The 23,970-nt window shown below is 52.0% G+C and overlaps 1 protein-coding gene across 2 annotated transcripts in view; it reads left to right on the forward strand.

Annotated features, from left to right (window-relative positions):
• RHBDF2 (rhomboid 5 homolog 2) overlaps positions 1-23,599 on the forward strand; it is a 75,774-nt gene extending 52,175 nt beyond the window's left edge. For both annotated transcript variants that reach the window (XM_044983739.1, XM_044983738.1), the window contains exons 4-18: positions 3,588-3,780; positions 5,357-5,569; positions 7,058-7,186; positions 8,377-8,507; positions 8,810-9,013; positions 9,618-9,729; positions 10,746-10,820; positions 11,429-11,590; positions 13,113-13,219; positions 13,954-14,017; positions 14,342-14,436; positions 15,068-15,143; positions 15,811-15,911; positions 16,380-16,533; positions 20,006-23,599. In XM_044983739.1, coding sequence (XP_044839674.1) covers positions 3,588-3,780; positions 5,357-5,569; positions 7,058-7,186; positions 8,377-8,507; positions 8,810-9,013; positions 9,618-9,729; positions 10,746-10,820; positions 11,429-11,590; positions 13,113-13,219; positions 13,954-14,017; positions 14,342-14,436; positions 15,068-15,143; positions 15,811-15,911; positions 16,380-16,533; positions 20,006-20,425 — 2,236 coding nt within the window. In that variant the 3' untranslated portion in view covers positions 20,426-23,599. The remainder of the gene's footprint in view (positions 1-3,587; positions 3,781-5,356; positions 5,570-7,057; positions 7,187-8,376; positions 8,508-8,809; positions 9,014-9,617; positions 9,730-10,745; positions 10,821-11,428; positions 11,591-13,112; positions 13,220-13,953; positions 14,018-14,341; positions 14,437-15,067; positions 15,144-15,810; positions 15,912-16,379; positions 16,534-20,005) is intronic.
• The last annotated feature ends 371 nt before the right edge of the window (positions 23,600-23,970 follow it).

Genomic DNA, 23,970 nt, shown 5'->3' on the forward strand with positions numbered 1-23,970 from the left:
AGGACAGTTGGCTGGTGGACGTAGCGAGAAACAATTCAGGGTTGCTTGCCGTGTTCGTGAAACGAGCACTGAGTGTTGGGATCACATCGTAATGCAGGTTTGGAGCGACGAGTGGTGGCAGCAGAACCTTGGGAGGTGAGAAGCCATCTTCCTGGATCCGTGTGCAGAGCTCATTCCAGCCCTACAGCGTAGGGACCCCAGAATGAGAGCTGCATTGACAGTGGAGAAACCAGCAGCAATCACCCTCTGGAAGTTTGCAATGGGAAATTCCCAGTGGGGACCACTCATGCAAGTGTATAGTGCCATGAAGCGGATCCTGTTATGCAGGAGTGAGACTCTTGGCAACGTGCAGGGGCTGCTAGCAGATGGATTTGCAGTAATGGGGTTCCTGAGCTGCAGTGGGGTGATGGACAGCACTCGTATCCCTATTTTGGCACCAGCCCACCTTGCTACAGAGTACAGCAACAGAAATGGCTACTTACAACCAGGATGATGCAAACACTGGTCGATCACGAGGGACGCTTGACCAATATCCATGTGGGTTGGTCAGGGAAGGTGCATGATGCTCACCTCTTTAAGAACACAGGACTTTCCCAAAAGCTGCAGGCAGGGGTATTCTTTCCTAACTGGCGGGTGTTGAAATGCCAGTAGTGATGCTGCGCGACACAGCCTAGTCTTTTTGCTCCCATGGCTTGTGAAGCTGTACACCAAGGGCTTGCTGTCTGAGAAGACCCATGATGTCCTGGTGCATTTCCTGCTCCTTGTCCTTCTGGGACTACTCCCCTGCCTTTTTCCTGTCCTCTTTCTCCATGCCATTGGTCATGTTGGCTCTCCAGCCTCCTTTGTTCATGGACGGATGCAGCATTGACGTGTAGGATCTCACAGAACATGTCCTCTTCTTTCTTCTCCACAAGGCCAGGCATTCTACGTGTGTGGATGGGTCACCCCTCAATGCCACCAGGTCAAAATAGACCGATGTATCATTACATTTACAGTCCCAACAGAAAGGGAAGAACCAAAATCAAAACTCCCTCCCCTTATTCCCATAAATCCTTTTAATGAGAAATGCCCGGTGATGGTTGTGCTGTGGCGCACCTCAGCTCAGCACCGCCCCAGCCACGGTGAGTACGGCCTGCAGAGGCGAGGAGTTGGATTTTCTGTTTCATGAAGCTACAGAATTTCAGCCCCTCTTCAGCATGGGTCTGAGTACAGGGCAAGGGCAGTAAATATTGGCACTGGCTTTCACAGGCAGTGGTGGGTTTTGTCTGATATTTCACTTGGAAGGGGCACAACAGACCAGAGAGCCCAGGTGCTGTTGGCGTCCCAAAGCTGCCTGAGCCCATATGCCTCTGGCCTGCTTCAGTGGTGCTAGCTGAACGCCTCCCAGACTGGCCTGGGAAAGTGTCCTTCTGCGGCCATGCCTAGAAACGTTAGGGAGAGGACTGCCTCCCTGACCATTTCATCGCGATCTCTCCAGAGGATACGAGGGACCATCCCTATGTTCATAAACAAACTGCTCCTATCCTCCCCTCCCGCTTAACCCAGCAGAAGAATGAAAAGCAGCTGCCTGCTTTTCCCTGCTTGTTGTACTGCCACTTCTTCTCATGCAACGAAAAGTCGATAACTTGGGTGTGGGCCGGGCTCCAGCTTTAAATTTAAACGTAGCAAGGAAACATGCATGCGCACGCTTCCCTAAGCTCCTTTCCCCTTCACCTGCAGGCTCATCCATGCTCACATGGACTGGCTAGTCTCCAGCAAAGTATTCAACAGGTCCTGGCTAGCAGCATGGCTGGAGTCCCCTGCTGTGTGGCCCCGCCCCGCCATGACAGGGATCTCCATCTCAGGCTCCTCGGAGGCATCGGCAGTGTTCTGGGAGGTGCTGGTGGGATCTCTGGTGAGCAAGGCAGGCAATTTATTGTAAAAGCATCAGATCTCCGGTGCAGCACCAGCTTGACTGTTACCCTCCCAGCCTTGTGGTGTCGCTGGCGAAGTTTCTTCACTTTCTCACAGTCCTGCTGCTGTTCCCAGTCTGCATCAGAACTCTTCGCCTGCATCCCCCGTGCAATCTGCTTGTAGATGTCGACGTTTCCATGGCTGGCCCAAAGTTCTACCTGCACAGCTTCTTCTCCCCACAGACCCGGGAGATCCTGTCTACTCCAGGCACAGTAGCTCGTGTGCATGGAGTTGGAATGGTCATCTGGACAGCTGCACACTGTGTGATGAAGTGAGACTTTTCTGTAATATTTTTATGAAGCCCGTGTGTGCCTCAGTTTCCCCTATATGCTGCGGTGTTACTTGGTGAGGGGAACAGGACTGTTTGCTCTCAGGGCAGGCTCAGAGACGTGGGTATTAATGTTGCGTGCCTGGCTGAGCTTTAAATGTGCCATTTAAAAAAAAAAAAGGACTGGCTGAGACCGTCCTCTCATGAATGGAGGATACAAGAAGGATGGCAAATCCAATCACCCAGGGCATTGATACCTAGCCACCAAGGACCCAGCAGGAGGCAGATTTCCCCACCTCTCTTCAGGGAAGCTGAGCAACATTCCCTAGCTGGAGAACAAAGGACTGGAGAGGGGTGAGGTGAGGGGGTAAGAGCTGGCTGCTGGAAGGAGTCAGGGCTCCATCTGGAAACTGACCCAGAAGGTGTCAGACCAGAGCCTGAACAATGGTGTTCACCCAGCTTGGCCAGGCGCTGCGCTAACCAGAGCGGCCTACGCTTTAACCTTCCTTTCTCTGTGCTACTCTAAGGACTTCACTGTGCTGCAGTTGACTAATAAACTCAACTGTGTTTTGATCCTCGTGTGTGTGTCACTGGAAATGCTTGAAGAGGTGCATTAAAATCTGCAGAGTGGACAAGTCTCTAGCTCTCTACGCCATTCGGGGGTCGGGGAGGACGGTGGTTTCACTGCATTGTCGTAATGGGGCACCTACATGAATCAGACAAATTTGAGTGTAGACATGGGCATAAAGAGGTCACTGCAAAGCGATTTATGTCAACCTAATTCTATATTGTAGACCAGGCTCCAGGTGCAGTCACACACCCCAGATGCAGTGTGGACAATATTTGAAGTTGCTTATAGCTCTGGAGGTGGTAATGATGGTGTCTGAGGGTACGTCTTCACTACCCGCCGTATCGGCAGGTAGCAATCGATTTCTCGGGGATCGATATATCGCGTCTCATCTAGACGCGATATATCGATCCCCGAACGCGCTCCTGTCGACTCTGTAACTCCACCAACGCGAACGGCGATAGCGGAGTCGACATGGGGAGCCACGGACGTTGATCCCGCGCCGTGAGGACGGTAGGTAATTCAATATAAGATACTTCGACTTCAGCTACGTTATTCACGTAGCTGAAGTTGCGTATCTTATATCGATTTTCCCCCATAGTGTAGACCTGCCCTGAGATGTGGATGGGGTAAAAGGTTCAGAAATGGTCTATTTTAGATACTATTTTGCACTCCAATTCTGTATTTAAATGACTTGCCGCGTTCTCTGTCATGTGGACATAGTCCCTTTGCACAGTGGCCTTTGCATTCCTCCAGCAGAGATGGACACTATGTTTCTCTAAACACTTGCTTCTGCAGGGGGACAGCCCAGTGGTTTGGTGTCAGCAGTGACTGGGAGGGAAAGCGGGAGCACTGGCAACGCAAGAGCCGGCAGCACTGCAGCATGCGATATGGCAAGCTCAAGGCCCCCTACCGAGACATGGAGCTACCCAGTCAGGAGGTGCCCTCCTTCCAAGGCACCGAGTCACCGAAGCCATGCAAGATGCCCAAGGTAAAACTCTCAGGGGTGTGACGGGTTTTACCCACACCCACACACACCCCGGGGTGCCACCTGATGTACTGGGGTCCCACTGAGCCTGCCCGTTCCGCCAGCCTGGGTTCCCTCACCCTGTCCTGCTGTGCCAGGCCCTCAAGCTGCCTCTGGCACACACCCAGGTAGGGCCACACCCCGCTGCAGAAAGACAGAGGCACTGAGATCAGCACTGTGTGGGAAGACTCAGCTCAGGGATTGCCCAGTACTCAAGTGCACAACCCCTCTGGAGTGTAAATCCAAAATTGTATTGTCTTGTGCTGCACAGAAATCTGTACAGCGTAAGTTCATGAAAATTGCCCCCTCCCTCAGTGTGGAGGAAGATATGCCCCCCCGGTTATGAATTGCACAAACTGGGTTTTAGAAAACACAACCAGTTTATTAACTACTGTACAAAGGATAGATTTTAAGTGATTAGGAGGGATTGCAAACCAATCCAAGTAGATTCCTGAGCAAATAAAGCAAACGTGCAAACTAAGCTTAAGACACTAAAGAAACAGGCTACAAGTAGTCATTTCTCACACTAAACATTGGTTTAAGCAGGTTTCTGAGATTCTTGAAGACAAACTTCTTCTGCTTGCAGCTTAGAATTACAGAGATTCCTTTCACAGACCAGACACCTTCTAGCCTGGGTCCAGCTCAGTCTTGGGTGGTTTTAGCAGTCCTCTTGGGCGGAGATTCAGTGAAGAACTGACCCTGATTAACTCATTCCTCAGCCTTAAAAAGGATTTATATATGGTGGGAATCCCTTTGTTTCCCAGTTTGACCCCACCCCCCACCAGTGGAAAAATACAGCAGTCCAAGATGGTGTCCAGTACCAGGTGACATGATCACATGACCCTGCAGCGTCAAAGCAGCATCCCAGGAAGGTGGGAGATTAGCATCTTCAAAGACCTATTGTTCTCCCTAATGGTTTATTGATTAACCAGCCAGACTGACTGCAAACATTTTTTTGCATTTGATATATAGTCAGCATTCCTAACTTCAGATACAGAAAAGATACATGCATACAGATAGGATCATCACATTCACTACATCATCACCTTTCTAATGACATCGCACATGACCCATCTTACATAAAACATATTAGTTATGCCATATTAATATCATAACAATAAATGAAGAATATGGGGCGTAGTGCCACGAGGGGTTTCTCCTGTCTTAGCTCTCACTTAAATAATTTAAAATGGGGATTCCTAGCCAGATCCTGCCTCTCTGGTCTAGAGTGCAGGGGAGCAGGTGTCTTCAGATCAGACTGTTGGAGATAACTTCAGCAAAGGATTCCCAGAAATGCTGTCTGAGCATAGTGTAGCCCTGTTGGATGGGACCTAGTCTTATGGCTCAGGCAGTAGAAACTCAGGCTTTTAGATCCAGTGGTTCTGGGTTCAGTCCTGGCAGAAAACCCACTCACAACAGGGTTCACTTGCGTAAGGTGTATCTTTGTCTCCCTTTTCTGTCTCTTACATTCATGTGCACACGGAGCTGAAAACGGAACCTAGTTCACTAACTTCTGCCTCTCTGTCCATGTGACTCTAAGATCGTAGACCCTTTGGCCAGAGGCCGTCCGTTCCGGCATCCGGATGAAGTCGATCGTCCTCGGACCCCTCACCCTGTTCTACCACCCCAGACGCCTGGAGTCCTCTCCATGACGTCCTTCACCAGCGTGCGATCAGGCTACACCCGTTTGCCCCGTAGGAAGCGGGAGTCTGTCGCCCACATGAGCTTCAGGGCAGCTGCGGCTATCATCAAAGTGAGTTCTGCTTGTGAATGCGTTCCCAGCTGAGCTGCTGCCTAGTGAACCTTCCTCAGAGACTCGTCCAGGGCACCCTTATGTCCTGTCACTTGTGTGTTCCCAAGATCTGAACTTGGTCCTTACTAAGGTTCTCCCAGGGCTCTGCAAATGCAGTCCTTTTTTTCCCCACAACACTTAATGCAAGACCATTTTCCATTGCATTCTGGGACATTTTGCGGACCCCTACATTTTTGTTTTGATACTTTTGCAAAATGTTTTGTTTGGACAACATACGCAATGTCAATCGACATATTGCAGTGCTTTATTTTAAGTGGAATTTTAGCTAAAAAGTTAAATGGTTTGAGTAATCAGTGAACTGTTTAAGAAAATCAGCACTGAATGGCAACCCTTAACGTAGAGGTTTTTCAGATTTCATTGCAAACGTTGCATAAAAACCTAGTCATGGGTGGTGTTTCTGCTGGGGCCCGTTAGCAGATCTGCTCTGTACTAGAGAATAGCCTGTGAAACCAGGTTATATGAACCAGATGTGGCTCACCTTGTAGACAGAGGTGGTTGAAAATTTTCTGACAAAACAGTTTTCCATCAGACCATGCTAATTTGACAAAATCAAAACACTTTACTGGAGTGTGTTGCTTTCACTGACATTTTCATGGGGTGATGATGGAGAATGTTACATTTTGATAGGGCCAAAATGTTTAGAAAGATTTGGAGATTTTGACTTTTGGGCCCGATTTTTCAGACAAAACGAGATTTCAGAATCTCTCTCAATTTTCTGCAGGATGCAAAGACTGGATTTTGATCAGCTCTAACCATCGAGTTTGGCAACACTGACTTTTTGAGCTCTGTTTTTAACATGTTAATGCACATTAATCTGCAGCAAGGCAGTTAAGCTCCGGAACAGGCTTCCAATGGAGGTTGTGAAATCCCCCTCACTGGAGGTTTTCAAGAACAGGTTGGACAAACACCTGTCAGGGATGGTCTCGGTTTGCTTGGTGCTGCTTCAGCACAGGGGGCTGGACCTGGTGACCTTGGGGGTCCATTCCAGCCCCACATTTTTCTGACTCCGTGACTGAGAGTTCTAGTGTGGGCAGGACACACGTTCGTTGTGTTTAGCTCCAGGCTGGAGTTTGATGGCTGCACTTGCTTTTTTACTGAGTGTTATAATCTCTGATCCAGTCACAAAGGTGTTTGTGTAGCTGGTGCATAACTGGGATTCTGAGGCATGTTATGGAACCATCATTGCGTATGTACTGCTGGGTGCTGGCGGAGGTGCATGCAACACTCTGCAAACCTCCCCAACAGAGATCTGAAATGCTGACAGCTTCCTTCTTTTGGGAAATGTATGTGCAGATTCCCAGCCATGCAGGTTAATCTGCTTAACGTTCAGCCCCAAAACTGCCTCCTGGTCCCCCGCTATAGTTTGGCAAGGTCCATCTTTACTAGTGCATTTAATCACCCAGTGTTTTGCCTTTTCCTCCATGAAAGGGCCGTTCAGTTTTGGAGCCCTCAGCATCGAAACACAGAGGCAACAAGCGGAGCTTCCTGTATCCCAGCATCCTGGATGAGGACATGGTGGATGCTGCAGATACGCTGGACTCCTCATTCTTCAGTAAGGCAAGCATGGTTCCATGATATCCTAGCTTCACCCCCTCTCCCTTGCGGATTTTCCTTGGGGCTGAGTCACCAGGTCTTGGAACCCCTGGGGCTGGTGATGTGAGACCCCGGGCTGGCTCTGCTGAGACGCCAGTCTGTGCATGTTGATGGAAACTGGGGCTTCACTTGCCTAGCTGTGATATTTTGATTTAAACCCCGTGTACATTTCATCTCTCTTCCCCCCCACCCCCCTTTCCGACACTGGTGCATGGCATCCCAGGCTGTTACCTTACAGGTCCCGTGCCCCAGAGACCTTTTACTGCTTAGGACATTGACCTTGATCTATCGCCCAACACCAAATAATTCCACCGCCCTCCCAACCGCACTCTGTTAAACTTGTTGCTTTTCACCATTTCGGGGGGTTGGCGGGGGTTGCTTAATATGCTGGGAGGGAGTTCAGTTTTGAGTAGCCGGGGGCCCAGAGGCCACAGTCTCTGTTCGCAAGCAAAGGGGGAAATACACCTTAATTATTGTCACTGATTTCTCCCTACGTACATCCTATCCCACAGCAGCAACCCTCAGCCACATCTACGCCGTGGGGACTAGAGCAGCGTAGCTCTGGCGCTGTAGCTGTGCTGGCCCAACCTTGTCACGCAGACACCGCCCAGAGCATTCCTCCAGCAGCCTAGCCACATCTGCACCACGGGCTGGGTCAGCATAGTTATGGCGCTCAGGGATCTAGACTTTCATACCCCTGAATGGTGTCACGAAGTCAGCGTAAGCTTAAAGTGAGGCCCAGACCTTCGGTCTGATTTAGATTTGTAAGCTCTGCAAGGCTGGGACTCTTTGTACAGCACCTAGCACAGAGGAGCCTCCATCTCCACTGGTCCTTAGACACGATTGTAATAGAGCGTCTCCAGTGCTGCAGAACCCAGATATGCTGCAAGTTGTTCGGGCAAGGAAAAGCCGTGGTTCCTGTCCCATTTGTAAGACCCTGTTAGTGCTCAGTGAATCAAGGATCAGATACCACGATGCTGTGCTAAGCATCAATCTCTCCATAGAATTAATGGTTGATCATCCCCCATCATCTCTCAAGGCCCTGTCCTGAAGCCAGGTCTGAGCCAGGAGCAAGTCTGGTTGGAACACCATCTGGATGACTTCTCTATCTAAGCTAGGCCATCACCCGCGTGTCTCTGCTGTGTCCCTCACAGATAGATGCGCCCGAGGAGATGTATTCCATGCCGGATGACGTTTTCGAATCGCCACCCCTCTCAGCCGCTTACTTCCAAGGGCTTCCTCACCTGGACGGTGCCCGACCCTCTGAGATGGAGCAGCCTGTTCTGTGAGTATCGGTTCTGGTTCGGGGCTGTGCCAGAGATTTGCCCAGTGTCCTCAGACTTGGCATGTGCTGTCCTGGAGATTCTGTTCCTAGGTAGCTTCTGAGCTGGCCCATTGCACTGACTGGTGCTGGGGGGCTGGAGCTGGGCTAGATATCCAGAAGGAACTTGGCCCCATCCCTTTCCCTGGCAACTCCTTTCACTCCTGGCAACACCGGCCATGCTGTGATGAGGCCATGCAGAAAGGGAGAAAAGGATTTAACGCCACCTCTTTGAAGGGAATTGAGTGAAATGCTTCTCGCTGCAGGAAGGAAGGTGTCGGGGTCTCGCTGTCAGCTGTCCCCAGCCCCAAGAGAGGCAAGCGGATCGCTTCCAAAGTGAAGCACTTCGCCTTTGACCGCAAGAAGCGATACTACGGGCTGGGGGTGGTGGGCAAGTGGCTGAACAGGACGTACCGCCGGAGCATCAGCAGCATGGTCCAGTCTCAGCTGGAGAACACAGACAGTCACAGGTGAGGACTGGGCTCTGGCTGGATGGGCTGGGGGGATGCGATTATAATGGCCCGGACTGATACTGGATCCTGTATGTAAACGCTGGGCCTGGTTCTTGATGTTGACTGGCGTGGAGTTACTCCTGATTGACGCCAGGGGAGTGAGATCAGGATCGGGGCCTGACAGTCCAGCCTGGCCCACGCTGAGTGGTTCCAAACGTACACAGCGGAGGAGCTCTATTCGCTTACGTTCCAGTGCCTTGCGGGCCCCTCGTCTCAGCAGAGATCCTCCCAGACGAGGAGCTGCGTTGGAGAGGCGGGTGGTCAGGGAAAGGGCTCCGATGACTTGACTTCCCTTTGAGTGGTGATGGATGTAAAATATGCCTTGCACTGGGGTTGTGAAATGCTAACCAAGGCAATCCCAACAGCAGCTCGGCCAATGCGCCTCCGAACCTGACCTCTGGATCCCCGTCCTGAGCCCCTCCTACACCTTCCTGCCCTAGCCTGCTGTGTCGGACGTGGGCATCTCCAGTCTGCGGGTTTAACGCGAGTGAAGGTTGGCAGGGACGGAGCTGCTCAGTCCGTGAAGAGTGACCCTTGTCTGTGTTTCCCTTCACCTCCCCAGGCCGTATTTCACCTACTGGCTCACCTTCGTCCATATCATCATCACCCTGCTGGTTATCTGCACGTACGGCATCGCGCCAATCGGGTTTGCCCAGCACGTGACGGCGGAGTTAGTAAGTTCAATCGATACTGGCTGTGCCTGTCTTGGGGCTGTCTAGCCTATCGGGTCCCTTGGGCTAATGACACCCCTGGCACTGCCTGTGTCTCTGGAGAATCCTGTCTCCAATGCCAGGACTCCAGTAGCTGATTTAAAGCCAGTCTATTGCCCCAGCTCTGCTGAATGCCAGCAAAATGGGGATTATCCCATGCAAGCTTATTTCTCCAGCATCTCCCTATGTGTACGGTTAGCCGGGTGGCTCCCTTTCTCTCCTAGGTACCCAGGCACTGAAAGGAAGGCAGGAATGAAGTTTCCTGGGAAGATGGCCAACACTTATTCTTTCCTGTAATCTATTATCTCCTCTTAACCTCACAGTCTGGAAAAAGCAGCCCAGTGGGAGATAGTACATATACAGACAGACTTGGATTTCTTTCGGTTTTAAATGGCCTCAAGAGTGATGGGGTTACCATGTGTAGCGTCTTTGCGACTCCATATCAAACATGCTCAGTTTGTGAGAAACAGGAACGTCTTTCCCCCTCACTGATCACCCTGAAATCCAGCCTGGGATCTCGGTAGCAAGGATGGGCCAGTGGATAAAGCACTGGACTGGGACTTGGGAGACATCAGTCAAATTCCCAGCCCTGCCACTGTCTTCCTGTGTGACCTTGGGCAAGTTACCTGATCTGTTTCTCCTTCTGTAAAATGAGGTAGCACTGCCCTGCCTCGGAGGGGTGCTGAGAGGCTACAGTCTAATAATGATCATGACTGCACAAGTAGAAAGACTTGAAATGAAGCTGGTCTTCCCCTGCAGGCCAAGTTATTCTCTAAATTACACCTGGGCAACACAGTGAAAGCTCATGTGTGGTTAAGGACCTTCACTGTTCTGTGAGACAAAGAGAAGCCAGCCTGACTCTTGGATCCCAGGCTGAGTTTGCAGGGCTGGCAGTTGGAAAAATCCATCTTGTTAAACCTTGGGTCCGTTTTGCTGTGAATTACACCGTGTGACTTTTAAATGTTGTGCCCACTTGGCAGGTGCTGAGGAACAAAGGTGTGTACGAGAGTGTGAAGTACATCCAGCAGGAGAACTTCTGGATTGGCCCGGGCTCGGTAAGGGACATGTCTAGGTTGGGTTTTTTTCTGTCCTCCTTTGCCCCGCAGGAGACAGAGGAATTTACACTTCGGTGCAGAGGGAAGGGGAAGCAAGGTTCTGACAGCTGCTGTCCAAACATCCCTTGCACACGGCTTTATCCAGCAGGTCAGGCCTGACCTGTTCCAGCCCTGTGCTGTTCCGTCTCTGGGCTCTCTCAACTCCCATCTGTGTTGCTGGTAACTTTTTTGTGATGTGGCTCAGCCCACTGAGTGCTGTAGACTGTGACTATTCTTGGGGTACCTTGAACTGAGAGCCACCTTGCTACCCCCTAGTCTTGCCTGGGTGTTAGCTCCTCACCCCACCAGACTTTCAGCCACTCGAGTGCTCTCCTTGAGGCTATGCCAGCCCCATCTGCCTTGCAGGATAACAGCAGGTGCACCCGAGTCCCTAGGAAGCACTCCCCTGTGATATCCAGCCCCTGAAACTGGCTACTCACAGAAATCCTAGTTCCTCTGCCCCAAAGGTGCAGTGTACCCCAGTTTTCCCTTAAACCACCACTCCTGTATAACACACAGCACTTCAATGGCTCAAAAAATGGCTTGTATCAAATTGTATTGCGTTTCAGATCGACCTGATCCACCTGGGAGCCAAGTTCTCCCCTTGCATCCGCAAGGACCAGCAGGTTGAGAAGCGCATTCAAAAAGAGAGGGACCAGGAGCGTAACTCGGGCTGCTGCGTCCAAAACGACAACTCGGGCTGCATCCAGACTCAGCGAAAAGATTGTTCGGTGAGTGCGCTAGGCTGCCTATCGCCCATGGGACCAGGAAACCTCCAGGAATCCCAAGGACAGCTGCAAGACTAATGCAGACAGGGCTTTGGGGTGGGTACAGTGCGGGGGAGGGGGAAGACTGACTGACTGCTGTGATTAGGTCAGGGAAGGAACCAGGAAAGGTACCCGCTAGCGAAGAACCAAGAGAGAGTGGTGAGGCCATTTTAACTTATGAGTGAGTGTTAGGAATCAGGACCTCCCTTCTGATGGGCTCCACTTGCGTTTCCATCCATCTTTGTGCCTAATGCTCTCCGCAAGCTAAGACTCTTAAGTATGAACAATGTAGGAAGCTCACTGTACTTGCCTTATTCTTATGCTTCTGCATATTAACACTGCAGAGACTATTAGACACAAAGATGGAAGGAAACGTAAGAGGAGCCCATCAGATGGGAAGTCCTGATTCAGTTCACACCATCTCAGGGACCCGGTGAACCTGAAAACTAAGAAACTAGACTGGATGTTTCATACCCCTGCTTTATGCAGCTAGTGGGATATACACCATATTGAATCACTTTCCATGATCACTGCAAGATTAATACCTGCCTACTATGTGGCATTTTAGATTCTCTCTAATCGTGCTTCTAATTATTAACCCACATCACTTATTTCTTAATTCCTGTACCCATTCATGTGATGGGTTACTCTTTTCATGGAATCTTCCATGTTAGCTGCACCAGACATGATGAGAGAGCAGCAGGTGGTCCTTCTGACCAACTCTGCACCTGGTACTGCTCTTCCTGGCTGCATGCTGCAGAGATGACTTTAAACATTGTGCACCTACCTGCATACTGGTGGTCTTACACAGCAACTGGCAGTGTGTGGGGCTCTGCTCATTTGGGTGTCATGTCACGTTGCTATGCCACCAGGGGAGGCAAATTCAGTTGCTCTTTGAAGATGTTTTCTTCAAGTTGGCCCACTCGATGGACAGCAGCTAATGTGCTAAGCAGACTTGTGTTAGGGTCAAACGCTGGCAACGGAGTCGTGAATGGCACATGCAAGAAATTAAACACAGTATCGCTTCCATTTAAATAACAGGAATTATGACTAGGGGGTGCTGCCACAGATTCCAAGACTTGTGCAATGCTTAGGGGTGATTTCTTGCATCTGATTTTTCACTCACTTTTTAGAGAACATCCTAAATAAAAACACATTTGATTTTTTTTAACTCAATTTGTTTTTCCGAATGTAAGTCTTTTTAATGTTGTGATAGCTATCAGCTACAGGGTAGGGAAAAGGGAATTAGGGGGAGCTCACCCAGAGGACAGGAAGCATCTCCTTAAAACAGCCATCCAGGAGGCGATATGATGCCAGGATGGCTCTTCAGCCCAGGCGGGTAGGTTTTTGGTAGTGCAGAGAGGATTGTGAGGTCTGACTGAATGGACCCACGTTCGAATGAGCTGGTTTGAACACATCAAATCCGTGTGTCTGTTTAACAACTAAAAAACCCCACTCTCCAAATTCCCGTTCTCTGGAACTGCAGGAGACGTTAGCTACTTTCACAAAGTGGCCAGACTCTAACTCCCCGACGATCCAGGGCAATTCCAGCGGGAAGCGAACGTCCGGGGCTGTGTGCCATCAGGACCCCAGGTACGGGCACCTCTCCCAGGAAAGTGGAGGGGACAGGACAGGATGGGTTGTTGAATGGGAACGAGGGATTGGAGGCAGGCCGTGATACGTCTCCATGTCTGCAGGGTGGCTTGGGAACCATATACCATGGGTGGAGGTGGGTGGGTCTTGGGTTCAGTATTTCCAGCCCTACTATAAAAGGGTTGTACTAAGGGAGAATGTTCATGCCCGTGGTACTTTGCATCTGAGGATCTCAAAGCACTTCTCCAAACACACGTGCTCTATTTTAAAGATAAGGAAGGAGAGACGGTTTTAACTGAAACAGTCTTGCCTAAGCTCTCTCAAAGTTGGCATCAGCTAGAAGTAGAACCCAGAAGTCCCGACTGCCAGTCTTGTGCTGTAACCATGTCTGTTTGCCGTAATTAGTGAGGAGAGACAAAGGAGAGATGAGTTTACATTTGTGTACACATCAGCAGGGCCTCTGGGCATATGACACGGTACACCCAAGAGCACATTAAACTGTCTGTTAGGCAGTGCGCAGTCCCCTTCCTTGTGCTGCTGCAGTCAGCCCGGCCATGGTCCGTAGCAAAGTCTGACCCCCATACACCAAAAAGAATGAACTGGGGACTCTGCACTGAGGTGGGAGGAGAGAGAAGCTACCCAGACCCCTATGAGTGCCCATCAAGGACTGTCAGAGTCCCAGACAAAGGCTGCACCAGCAGAACCCTTCCTCACTGATTGCTCCATCCCAACAGGACGTGCGAGGAGCCGGCCTCCACCTCGCCTCACGTCTGGCCAGACGACATTACCAAGTGGCCGGTAAGGAGTCTCCAGGGAATATTTTGCTTTTCCCCTTCCCGTTAATCGCCAGAAATGCCCATAGCGTTCTGGGAGGGGCCTCCTGGCTTAAAACGCAGATAAATAAAAGGCACTTGTCTTTCGGCCAAGCTGGGGAACCCCTGTGACCAGAGAGATGCCAGCTTGGAGAGAGGAAGGCCCTGGATGTAGCATACCCCAGCGTGCTGGCTTTGGGTGGTGGAACATCCCCTTGCCCGCTGTCCATGAGCACTTGTGCACTCAGCTGCAGGGACCAGTATGTGCGTCTCTCCCATTCTCTAACCAGTTCTTCACTCTTCCTTTTAGATTTGCACCTATCAAGCCAAAAACAACCACACAGGCTTTTTGCACCTGGACTGTGAGATCAAAGGGAGACCGTGCTGTATCGGTACCAAAGGCAGGTAAGCTGCACCCATGCGCCTCCAGGCAGCATTCCTGATGCAACTGGACCTTGCCATGCCAGTGGCTAAGATCCCTATTCTACTCATAGCATTAGTCTTTTGTGTTACATGGGTAAAGGAGAGGGGAGAGAGCCGAGGGCCGATCTGAGCCAACCGCTCTGGACCCAGTGGGGTAAAGCTCATTCCCACTGGCTTTGCATGTCTGACTCTGTGGTCATCCCTCAGGGTACATGTAGAATGCCCATGTGCACGGAAATGGCTATTGGACAACCCTGCCCTTGGGAGACCAGTGTCCTGGGGCTATGCCTTATCATACGAGGGTTTGCTGCTTCGGTTAACTTCCTTCTGGGACGTGCCCATTGTTGGCCAGTCATTGACTTAAGGCCCCTGTAGGTCTGCTGTGATGGGCAGAGAGCCCTTCTTAGGAAAGGCAGAAAATGCCACAGTGCATTAAGCCGGGAGCTGAGAGTTTCAGCCAAACCCTTTAAATGCAGCTAGACTAGACTGAATCTGGATAGGCTCCTCCATCTTGGCCCTGGGCGGAGGGGAGAATAAATGAGGATCTGGACTTTGAGTGCAGGGGAAGGGATCCTGGCACGAAGTGACCCCACCTTGTCCTCCTTTGCGCTAGCTGCGAGATCACCACGCGGGAATACTGCGAGTTCATGCACGGCTACTTCCACGAGGAGGCAACTCTCTGCTCGCAGGTGAGCCGAGCCTGGGGCCGCTGGGTTGGAGAAATGATGCACGGGGAGGCCTAACGCTCAGCCTGTGCTTCCCTGAGCTGAATGCTTTGAGCGTTGGCCAATGGTCAGGCTGGCTGTGGCTCGCCCTGAGACCGCGAGGTGGGAGCCAGCTGCCTTGAAGAGCTGGGTCAGCAGACAGCTCAGTGGTGGCTGGGAATACAAAGGGGTAGATTCTTGGTCCCAGGCAAAGCAATCCTAGGGACGAGGGCGTGCTCTGGGAATGACAAGAACCTGACCAATAAGGCAGCATCCAGCCCTGAAGTAGCCTGCAATAGTATTGCAGCACCTAGCAAGCAGGAAAATGCACTGCCTGGGTATCAGCTTGGGTGCCAGAGAAGCCCACTCACCCCATATCTCTGCTGGGCACCCACACTGCCCTGGCACTTTGCCCCTTAAACTGTGGGAGTCCCGCTCGCCTCTGACCTGACCCATTCATGGTGGGGTTTTCAGTGAATGTACCACGGGCAGGTCGAGGCTGTTTTGGTGGACCTGATCAATAGCCTGAGAACGTGCTTTGCGCTGAGTCGGCTTTTCCTCTCCAGCCTCCGTTCTCCCTAAAAACCTCTGAGATGTGGCCGTGAGCCAGCGCTGCTCATTTCAACCTGTGGCGCTTTCCCGTCTGTTTCAGGTCCATTGCTTGGATGATGTGTGTGGCCTCCTGCCCTTCCTGAACCCAGAAATCCCTGATCAGTTCTACAGACTCTGGCTGTCTCTTTTCCTTCACGCCGGGTAAGAAGCAGGGTAGGTGGGGGAGGGGATCCTCTAGTCTCCCAAGATCCTCCCTTTACAGCTTTGCCTCTGCCTCAGGCAAGCTCATGCAATCAAACGAAGTGCCCTGGACCAGGGATGCGACTGCTATTGGACAGTGGCATGTCCATTGGTTGATCCACTGTCCCGTTACTCCCTGACGTGACAGATGCTATAGGTAAAGGGTTAATGAAGAACAACATGAAACTGCATTTCCCCCACCCAGCCTCCAAGAATGAAAATGTGTCTGTCCCTGCACCCAGACGGTCCCCTAGCGTCGTCCTGCAGCTGCCAACCAGACTCCTCTGCCGGGACACCGCTTGTAGGAAATGTTAGGTTTTGATTTAGATGAAGCCTGAGTAGCTCTAATCCCCACTGTGAGTGGGGTGAGAGGGAATGGAATAGGTGCAGGGGGTTGCAGACTAAGTATCTGTATGTATATTTCCATAGGATAGTTCACTGCCTGGTATCCGTGATCTTCCAAATGACAGTCCTCAGGGATTTGGAGAAGCTGGCAGGCTGGCATAGGATCTCGATCATCTTCCTCCTCAGCGGCATCACTGGCAACCTGGCCAGTGCCATCTTCCTTCCATACCGGGCAGAGGTAAGGGTGCTCTGAGACCGGGGGCGGGGTGTTTGCCATTGTCTCTCTTTAGCCCTGCCAGCTTTCAGGCACTCTCGGCATCCGAGGCGAAGGCCAGAGAGGTGGGGCTGTGTAAGTACCCAGCCAGAGATCTAGGGCCTCGCAGAGGAGTGACCGTTAACAGCGTTGTTTAGTGCAGCTGCAAGGTGCTGGTTTGACGTCCCTCTGGGCTGAAAGCCTCTAGCTATCCCCAGGCTCCAAGTGCACCAGCTGCCCCGCTCTGCCTTGCTGATTGTTCTCAGCTGGTCCCCAGAGAAAGGGCAGCCTGTGAGGGTGAAAAGGCCAGGCCAGGCCTTGGCCTCCCTGCTCAGGCTACAAGTCTGAAGCACATGGAACAACCCGGAGACCCAGCAATGGCTTAATGTGCGGGAGCTGCCTGGTGGCTCTGCATGGCAGGTCCCACCAACACTGGTCCATTCTGCCCTCCATACAGTGTGTGATGTGGGGCTGCTCTTGGGTTGGTGGCCTGAGCTCATTTAACATTCTCCCCCGTGCGCATTCAGCCAGCAGCTGCTTTCCCTGGTACCCTTTGCCCTTTCTGTGCCTGACGCTGCTCTTCACATCGTCCAGCAGTTCATGGAAGAGCTGAGAGGGCACCTCCATCGGTTGCTTACAACAGGCAACTTGGCCCCCGGGCTCCTGGCCCAGACCTGGAATGTGGGCTCGGTAGCCTGTGATGCAAAGGAAATGGATAACGGGATTAGCCACCGCAGCAGGGTGGAGAGAATTGGTGGTAGCGGCCCAGCTTTCTCCGCTTCTTAAACCGATTGCTCTAGTTCCTGAGCTGAGAAGGGAGGTTTTGGAGGGATTAATAAGTGACCCCAGTCTGCAAGGCAGCTGCTGCCTTTCATTCATTCTTCCTCCTCGTTGCTTCCACCCCCCACTGCCTGACCTGGGGGGGAGTCTCCCCACTGCACAGCCTTTTGCCCACTCAGAGGTACTTTCCCTGGAGCTGCCTACCCATTTTGCCACAGGAAAGGGGTGATTATTGTTAAGATCAGGTAAAACCACCCACGCCTTCTAGGCTCCAAACCCTTCCCTAGGTAAAGGGGAGAAGAGACAGCAGCATCCCTCTGAGCCATGTCCTGCAGGCTGGGCTTTTACAGTGAGAGGTGGGGGTGCTTTGGTCCTCAGCGCCCAGTGCCCCAGTTCAGGATCGGGGCCCCACTGTGCTAGGTGCTGGAGGAGGCGCTTACAGTTGGAGGTTTTTAAGGATGCTCTGTAGCTATCTGCTTCGGCACTGACTTTCCAGGTGTAGCTGCCCCTCCGGAGTTTGTTTATTTCTACTCTGTCATGGCAGTCGGGAGTGTGGGGGGGCTTCCTGAGCTCTGAGCATACATATGGGGACAGTTGCCCAAGGTGTGAACACTTAGGGTTATAGCTTAGCACTGGTTCCTTTTTAAAACCGGAGTCGACATTGAGTGTAGACTAGTCCAAGGTGAGCAAAGGGCATATTTCAGCTAGACCACATCAATCTTAATCTTTCTCCAGACTCCTTGCTAGTGGGGATTGGGCCTTGATTTCTCTCATCAGTCATAATCCAGGAGTCCTAGGTACAGTAGCCTGATTAGAAAGTCCAATAAAGTTTTCAGTCTGAGTTGTGGATGACCTATGTGTCCCCTTTACTTCCCTGATGCACTGGGGTTGCCGCCTGACTCTAATCCACTTGTCTCGTGCAGGGTTTGCACGTGCCACGCCGTCCCATGTATACGCACGTGAGCGTTCGTGCACCCTGCAGGTTTACGCACCAGGCAGATGGCTAATCTGTCAGCAGAATTCTGATGGGCTTTGCATTAGATCACACACACGTAATCCCTTTGATTGGGTCTTGGGGTGATTGTTTGAGTTAGCCTGCGGGGCGGGATGGAGACCGAGCTTGCTGGGGGATGGCTGCTGAGTCACCGAAAGTATTGACTTCTCTGGAAACCAAAGTACTGAACTTTCCTTTTCTATGGCCACTTCCCAACAGGTCTGAGCAGCCCCAGGCACCCGGGCTCTTATCCCAAGCCTCCAATGGGAGCGTTAGGTTAATTCTTCCTTCCCAGTCCTCACTGTTCCTCTGCTTCACCTCTGTCATCCCCGCCCCTCTGGTGTGCAGAGAGTAGGGGGAGCACTACTGGCCAGTCACCTTTGCTAGGTCTCCTCCAGTCTCACCCACCTGCACCAGTAACAGGTTCTGCCCTTGGATGAATCAGGAGCCAGAACAGAATCCAACTCGCCCTTCCATGGCTGTTTGCTGCCTGTGATAAATTAGATGCGTCTTGGGAAAGCTGATCGCTGTGCTAGCTGGATGCACCGAAAGCTGTCTGGAGCACCACTGGCTTGAGCTGGATATTTTGCTTTAACTTGGTGCCACTAGCGCAGGGGTGGGCAGACTTCTTGGCCCAAGGGCCACATCTGGGTGGGGAAATCGCATGCAGGGCCACGAATGTAGGTCGGGGTGTGGTGTGCAGGACGGGGCTCAGGACAGGGGCTTGGGGCACAGAAGGGGTGTGGGGTGTATGAGGGGGCTCAGGGCAGGGGGCTGGGGTGTGGCAGGGGGCTGGGATGCAGGAGAAGTGCAGGGTGTGGCAGGGGGTTGGGGTGCAGGGTGCAGGAGGGGTTTGGGGTGCAGGCTCCAGCCTGGCACCGCTTACCTGGAGCAGCTCCGGGGTGGCAGTGGTGCGCAGCGGGGCTAAGACAGGCTCCCTGCCTGCCCTGGCCCTGCGCCGCTACCGGAAGCGGCCGATACCACATCCCTGCAGCCGCTGGGGGAGAGGAGGCAGAGGGCTCTGCATGCTGCCCTTGGCTGTGGTTACCTCCCCCCAAAGCTCCCATTGGCCATGGTTCTCCATTCCCAGCCAATGGGAGCTGTGGGGGTGGGGCCTGGAGGCAAGGGCAGCACATGGAGCCCTCTGTTCCTGCTCCCCCTCCCCCAGGGGCCGCAGGAACGTGGGGCTGGCCGCTTCCAGCAGCAGCACAGGGCCGGTGGCGCCACAGGGGTGGCAATCCCATGGGCCAGACCCAAAGCCCTGACGGGCCGGATCCGGCCCACGGGCCGTAGTTTGCCCACCCCTGCTCTATCAGTAAAGGAAAAGCCAGTGACGAGACAGCCATGGCCACAGGGGAGCAGTTTATTGCGGTTTCACCTCCTCAGGATTTAAACGAAGGACAACACGTGTCAGAAGAGCTGAATGAGCCCTTGCCCGGGGTTTACCTAGTCCCAGCCTTCTGTCTACACTCTAGCAGACAAAGCCCGGGGGTGGAAAGAGAGGCACCAAGAGAGCAGTGACTTGCCCAAGGTCCTCCAGCAAGTCAGGGCAGAACAGGGACTTAGACCCCGGTTCTCCTGATTCCCATGGCGCCCTAACCACTGGACCACGTTGCTTTTACTCCCGTCACTGAATTAAGTTTGAGTGGGACCCACTGTAATTCCCATCTTTATCTCCCTCAGGTTGGCCCTGCTGGATCTCAGTTTGGCTTGCTGGCCTGCCTCTTTGTGGAGCTCTTTCAAAGCTGGCAGATCCTAGAGAAGCCCTGGAAGGCTTTTCTGAACCTCTTCGGGATCGTCCTCTTTCTGTTTCTGTGCGGCCTCCTGCCTTGGATCGACAATATCGCCCACATCTTCGGCTTCCTCAGCGGCCTCCTGCTGTCCTTCGCCTTCCTCCCCTACATCACCTTTGGCACCGGGGACAAGTACCGCAAGCGGGCCATGATCATTGTCTCCCTGCTAGTCTTTGTGGGTCTCTTTGCCTCCCTGGTGATCTGGCTCTACGTCTACCCCATCAACTGGCACTGGATCGAGTATCTCACCTGCCTGCCCTTCACCAGCAAGTTCTGCGAGAAGTATGACCTGGACCAGGTTTTGCACTGACCCCACAGCCTGGAGACAGGGCAGGATGGGGCAGAGTTTTTAACATGGAAAGTTGGCACCAGGTGGATTTTTCTCAGTGACTGGGAAAGTGACTTCAAATCAAATCAGGGTGCAACGGAGAGGGGCGACGTTGCTGTTAAGTGCCCCAATCCTCTTCTCGGCTGTCTAAAGCCAGGCAGGATGTTCACTCAGGGCTAGGCCACAGTCTGTCCCTTAGCGCTGGTGCAGGGCGCTGAGCAGGTGCTGTTATTTTGGGGACAAGGAGGGGAGCTGCCCTGGTTGGTCACTGCTGGATGTGGGAAGGAGTGGAGCTGAACTGACCTGGTTTGCATTTGGTCCGGCCAACATGGGGCAGATCTGTCGCCCCACAGTGAAAAGCCATAATCCCCAGATCCAGCTGCTGGCCTGGGAGCCCAGCAGCCACTTCACCTGGGAAAGACTCGAACCAAACTGGGAACGTGGGAGACTTTGGTGCTTTGGTTCCATGCTGGGGAAAGGCCTCCAGTGGCGGGCCCTGCTGTGAGGCGATGACCCTGTGCAGGGACTTGTGTTGCCGATCAGCCCTCACCAGTGCCGCTCCCTCTCGCCCTCAGTGAATCCCTCCACGGTGAAACTGCTGGATCCTTCCTTCAGGGACTGAAGCCCCAAGAATGAGGCGTTTCAGGGCTTGCATTGAAAGCACCTGAATGACACCTGTTGAGCTCAGTCAGCAAAATCTGCCTTTTCCCCCCTGCCCCGCTGCATCTCTTTCAATGGTCTCCCTTTCCTGACCTGCAGCGTACAGCCCTTCCCTCCTTGTGCCTAATGGCGTGAGATAGGGCTTCACGTCCTGTAGCCCCGTCCCATCTCAGTGCCTTGCGGGTACTGTGAATCATACTGTGAAAACAAACCCCTTTTGCAGGGGGTGCTTTTTATATGCCAATATTTCTTACCTCCATAAGGCTCTAGAGAAAAACGCCAGTGATCAGCTGTAGCGCCTGAGCCAAACGCTCGCTGGTAAGAGTCCTCAAGGGATCGTTGGAAAGACCAGTCATTCCAGCGGCTCCATTCAGTGAACGCTGGTGCCTGGCTCAGAAGAAACTGTCCGTTTTTAATGACGCTGCTCAGGCTGATGCAGCGTCCGATTTCCAGTGTGGTGCATAAGGGCGAATTCTGCCCGCAGTGCTTTGCTGTGAAAACGGCTCTGTAGAAATCAGTCTGTTTGCATATTTAAGGTACCACTTCAGCCCAAGGAGGGGTGGTGGAATTGGGCCCTCAGCGACACTTATTTTTTCAGTCCCAATCTTCTTCATCAAAGTATCCCAAACTTTTTCTGTTTTGCTCTTTAAAGTAGTCCAGCCCCCCCCTTTTTTTTAAACCATTGACACTTGGGGATTACATGCAAGGAATAGGAATTTTGAGGCTGGAGGTTTCCTTTGTAAGCACAGAGGAGTAGACTGCACTGAAGCTGGACTTGCCTCCATCTGGCTTGCTACCGGGATCGGTGTGTTCCTAGCTAGGCTGACCAGGAAACTGTCCTAAAGATGAACTAGCAGAGTAACGTGCTGCTGACAGTTCTGGGTCAGGGCGCGTGCGTTTGCTGAGGAAGGCACAAGAAGTGGGGGGGAGGGGTGTGGATTACTTAGCAGCTGTTACAGCCCCACCTTGCTTCAGACCCTTGGCTTCTGAACTCTCCTCATGATATGACTGTCAGAGGGTGATTCTCCATTTGTGCCACAGTATTACCTCTTTTAACCCACAAGGGGGGATAGATTATGGGTGAAAGAGGAACTGGTCGGCTCTCCCTTCAGTGTCCAAATCCTGATCAGAGAGAAATACCAAATCTTAATTTATTCTCTTCTAGGGCCCAAGTACCATAACTATCCAGTTAGTAAAAGCATGTCAGATACTATCCTATATGGTCCCATGCTCTGTTCCTGTATATTAACTAGGCCATTCGACTCTGTGCGTTAACAAGTAACCCAAAGTTTAATTATCTTTTAACTAGGAGACTTTGGATCTCATGATAGAGAGAAATAACAATTAAGCTCTTAAGCATGGTATTCGGACCACACACAACTGGGCTTCTGAAGTTACGCTGCTGCATTAACTGGCTGAGATCTTGTTTTAAGGAAGCAAATTTAAGTTCTTTCTAAGTCCTCAATAAATTAAAATGATTCCATCCATGAACAGAAGTGGAAAGTGCCTCCTTTAACACAGACTTTGGAAGCTTTAAGAGCATGTTAATAATGGAAAGACGGAGGCATTCACCTTGGGGTCACTAGTTCTGATACCGCCTGCAACGGACCATGTTTACCTTCTGGCGGCTGTTCAGTACATTGCGTGTCACGTGCTGCTGGCTCGCAGCCCTGTGGATACATATCCACATCACGTGCACCTGCTCAGCAGTGAGGCGAAGGCTTGGATAATGGGCGGAGACCAAACTGCCATCTCCTGCACAGATGTGGGCTGGGGTTGGGTCAACAATGGAGGAAGCTTGCCCTGCTGCTGCCCATGCTGTACTTCCTCTCTGGCTAGGCAGGGATGTCAGTTAAAGTGTGAATAATGAATGCCTGGCGTTGCTCTCCTGAGCCCGGTGGCGTGGTCTGAGCCATGGCAGCATGCGGTGTCGGTACATATTGCTCTAAGCACCCTGAAGGCTTGTCTGGCTTATGACCAGCCGTCTCTGTAAACGAAGCAGGGAAGTGGCGCCCCTTCAGCTCATACGTTTCACACCAATCAAACAGCTTCTCCCATCACGCTTGTGCATCTGGAAACCTCTCCCTGGGTTAGCAAAGACGAATTGTGCTGGTGCCAGGCCACATGGTGTTCCCAGCACACTTGGGCTGGGTGGGTGGCTACGTACAGTGTGTTTTTCACACTGCCTCCAGTCCCACGCTCCCCCTCCCCACCCCCGCATGCTATTTTATCCAAAAACTGGAGCTCTACCCTGTCGTCACTGATGCTTTAAGTACTGTCTTTCCTTTAATACATTTGTCTGTATTTAATGAGAAGCGCACAAAGCCTGTTTTCCAGGATCAGTCGCTACTGCTGGATGGATGACACTAGGTAGGGGTAGTGACACTTGTTTTGTGACCAGTTGGGGGGAGGGAAGGTGGAATAAACAGAACCAGAGTTGACTCTGAAGCCAAAGCATAAATTAAATCATGGTGAAATATAAATTGTTTAACTCTTCTTAATTAGTCTGGCTGTCATCTTAATTTGTGGCCCCTGAAGGGTCTTGGGTGAGTTACCCTGTAGCAGAACCCACCCCTGCTTCCTTGGCTCTTCTCCCAAATGCAGTCATTGTCACTGGGCAGGTGCCCTCGTACCACTGCCCAGGAAAAAGAGAACAATGTGGTCTCATTACGACTTGCGTAATTCCTATCGACAGTACTTAGCATCTGAGCACCTCTCACTCTAACATGCCTGGGAGGCAGGGCCATGGGATTATCCCCCATTTCACAGGTGGGGGAACTGAGGCACAGAGTCAGTTGCACAAGGTCTCAGGAAATTTGTGGTGGTGCAAGGAACTCAGCCTAAGTCTTCAAAGATTGTAAGCTAGT

Source organism: Mauremys mutica, chromosome 12 (genome assembly GCF_020497125.1).
Source record: "Mauremys mutica isolate MM-2020 ecotype Southern chromosome 12, ASM2049712v1, whole genome shotgun sequence".
Classification (NCBI taxonomy): Eukaryota; Metazoa; Chordata; order Testudines; family Geoemydidae; genus Mauremys; species Mauremys mutica.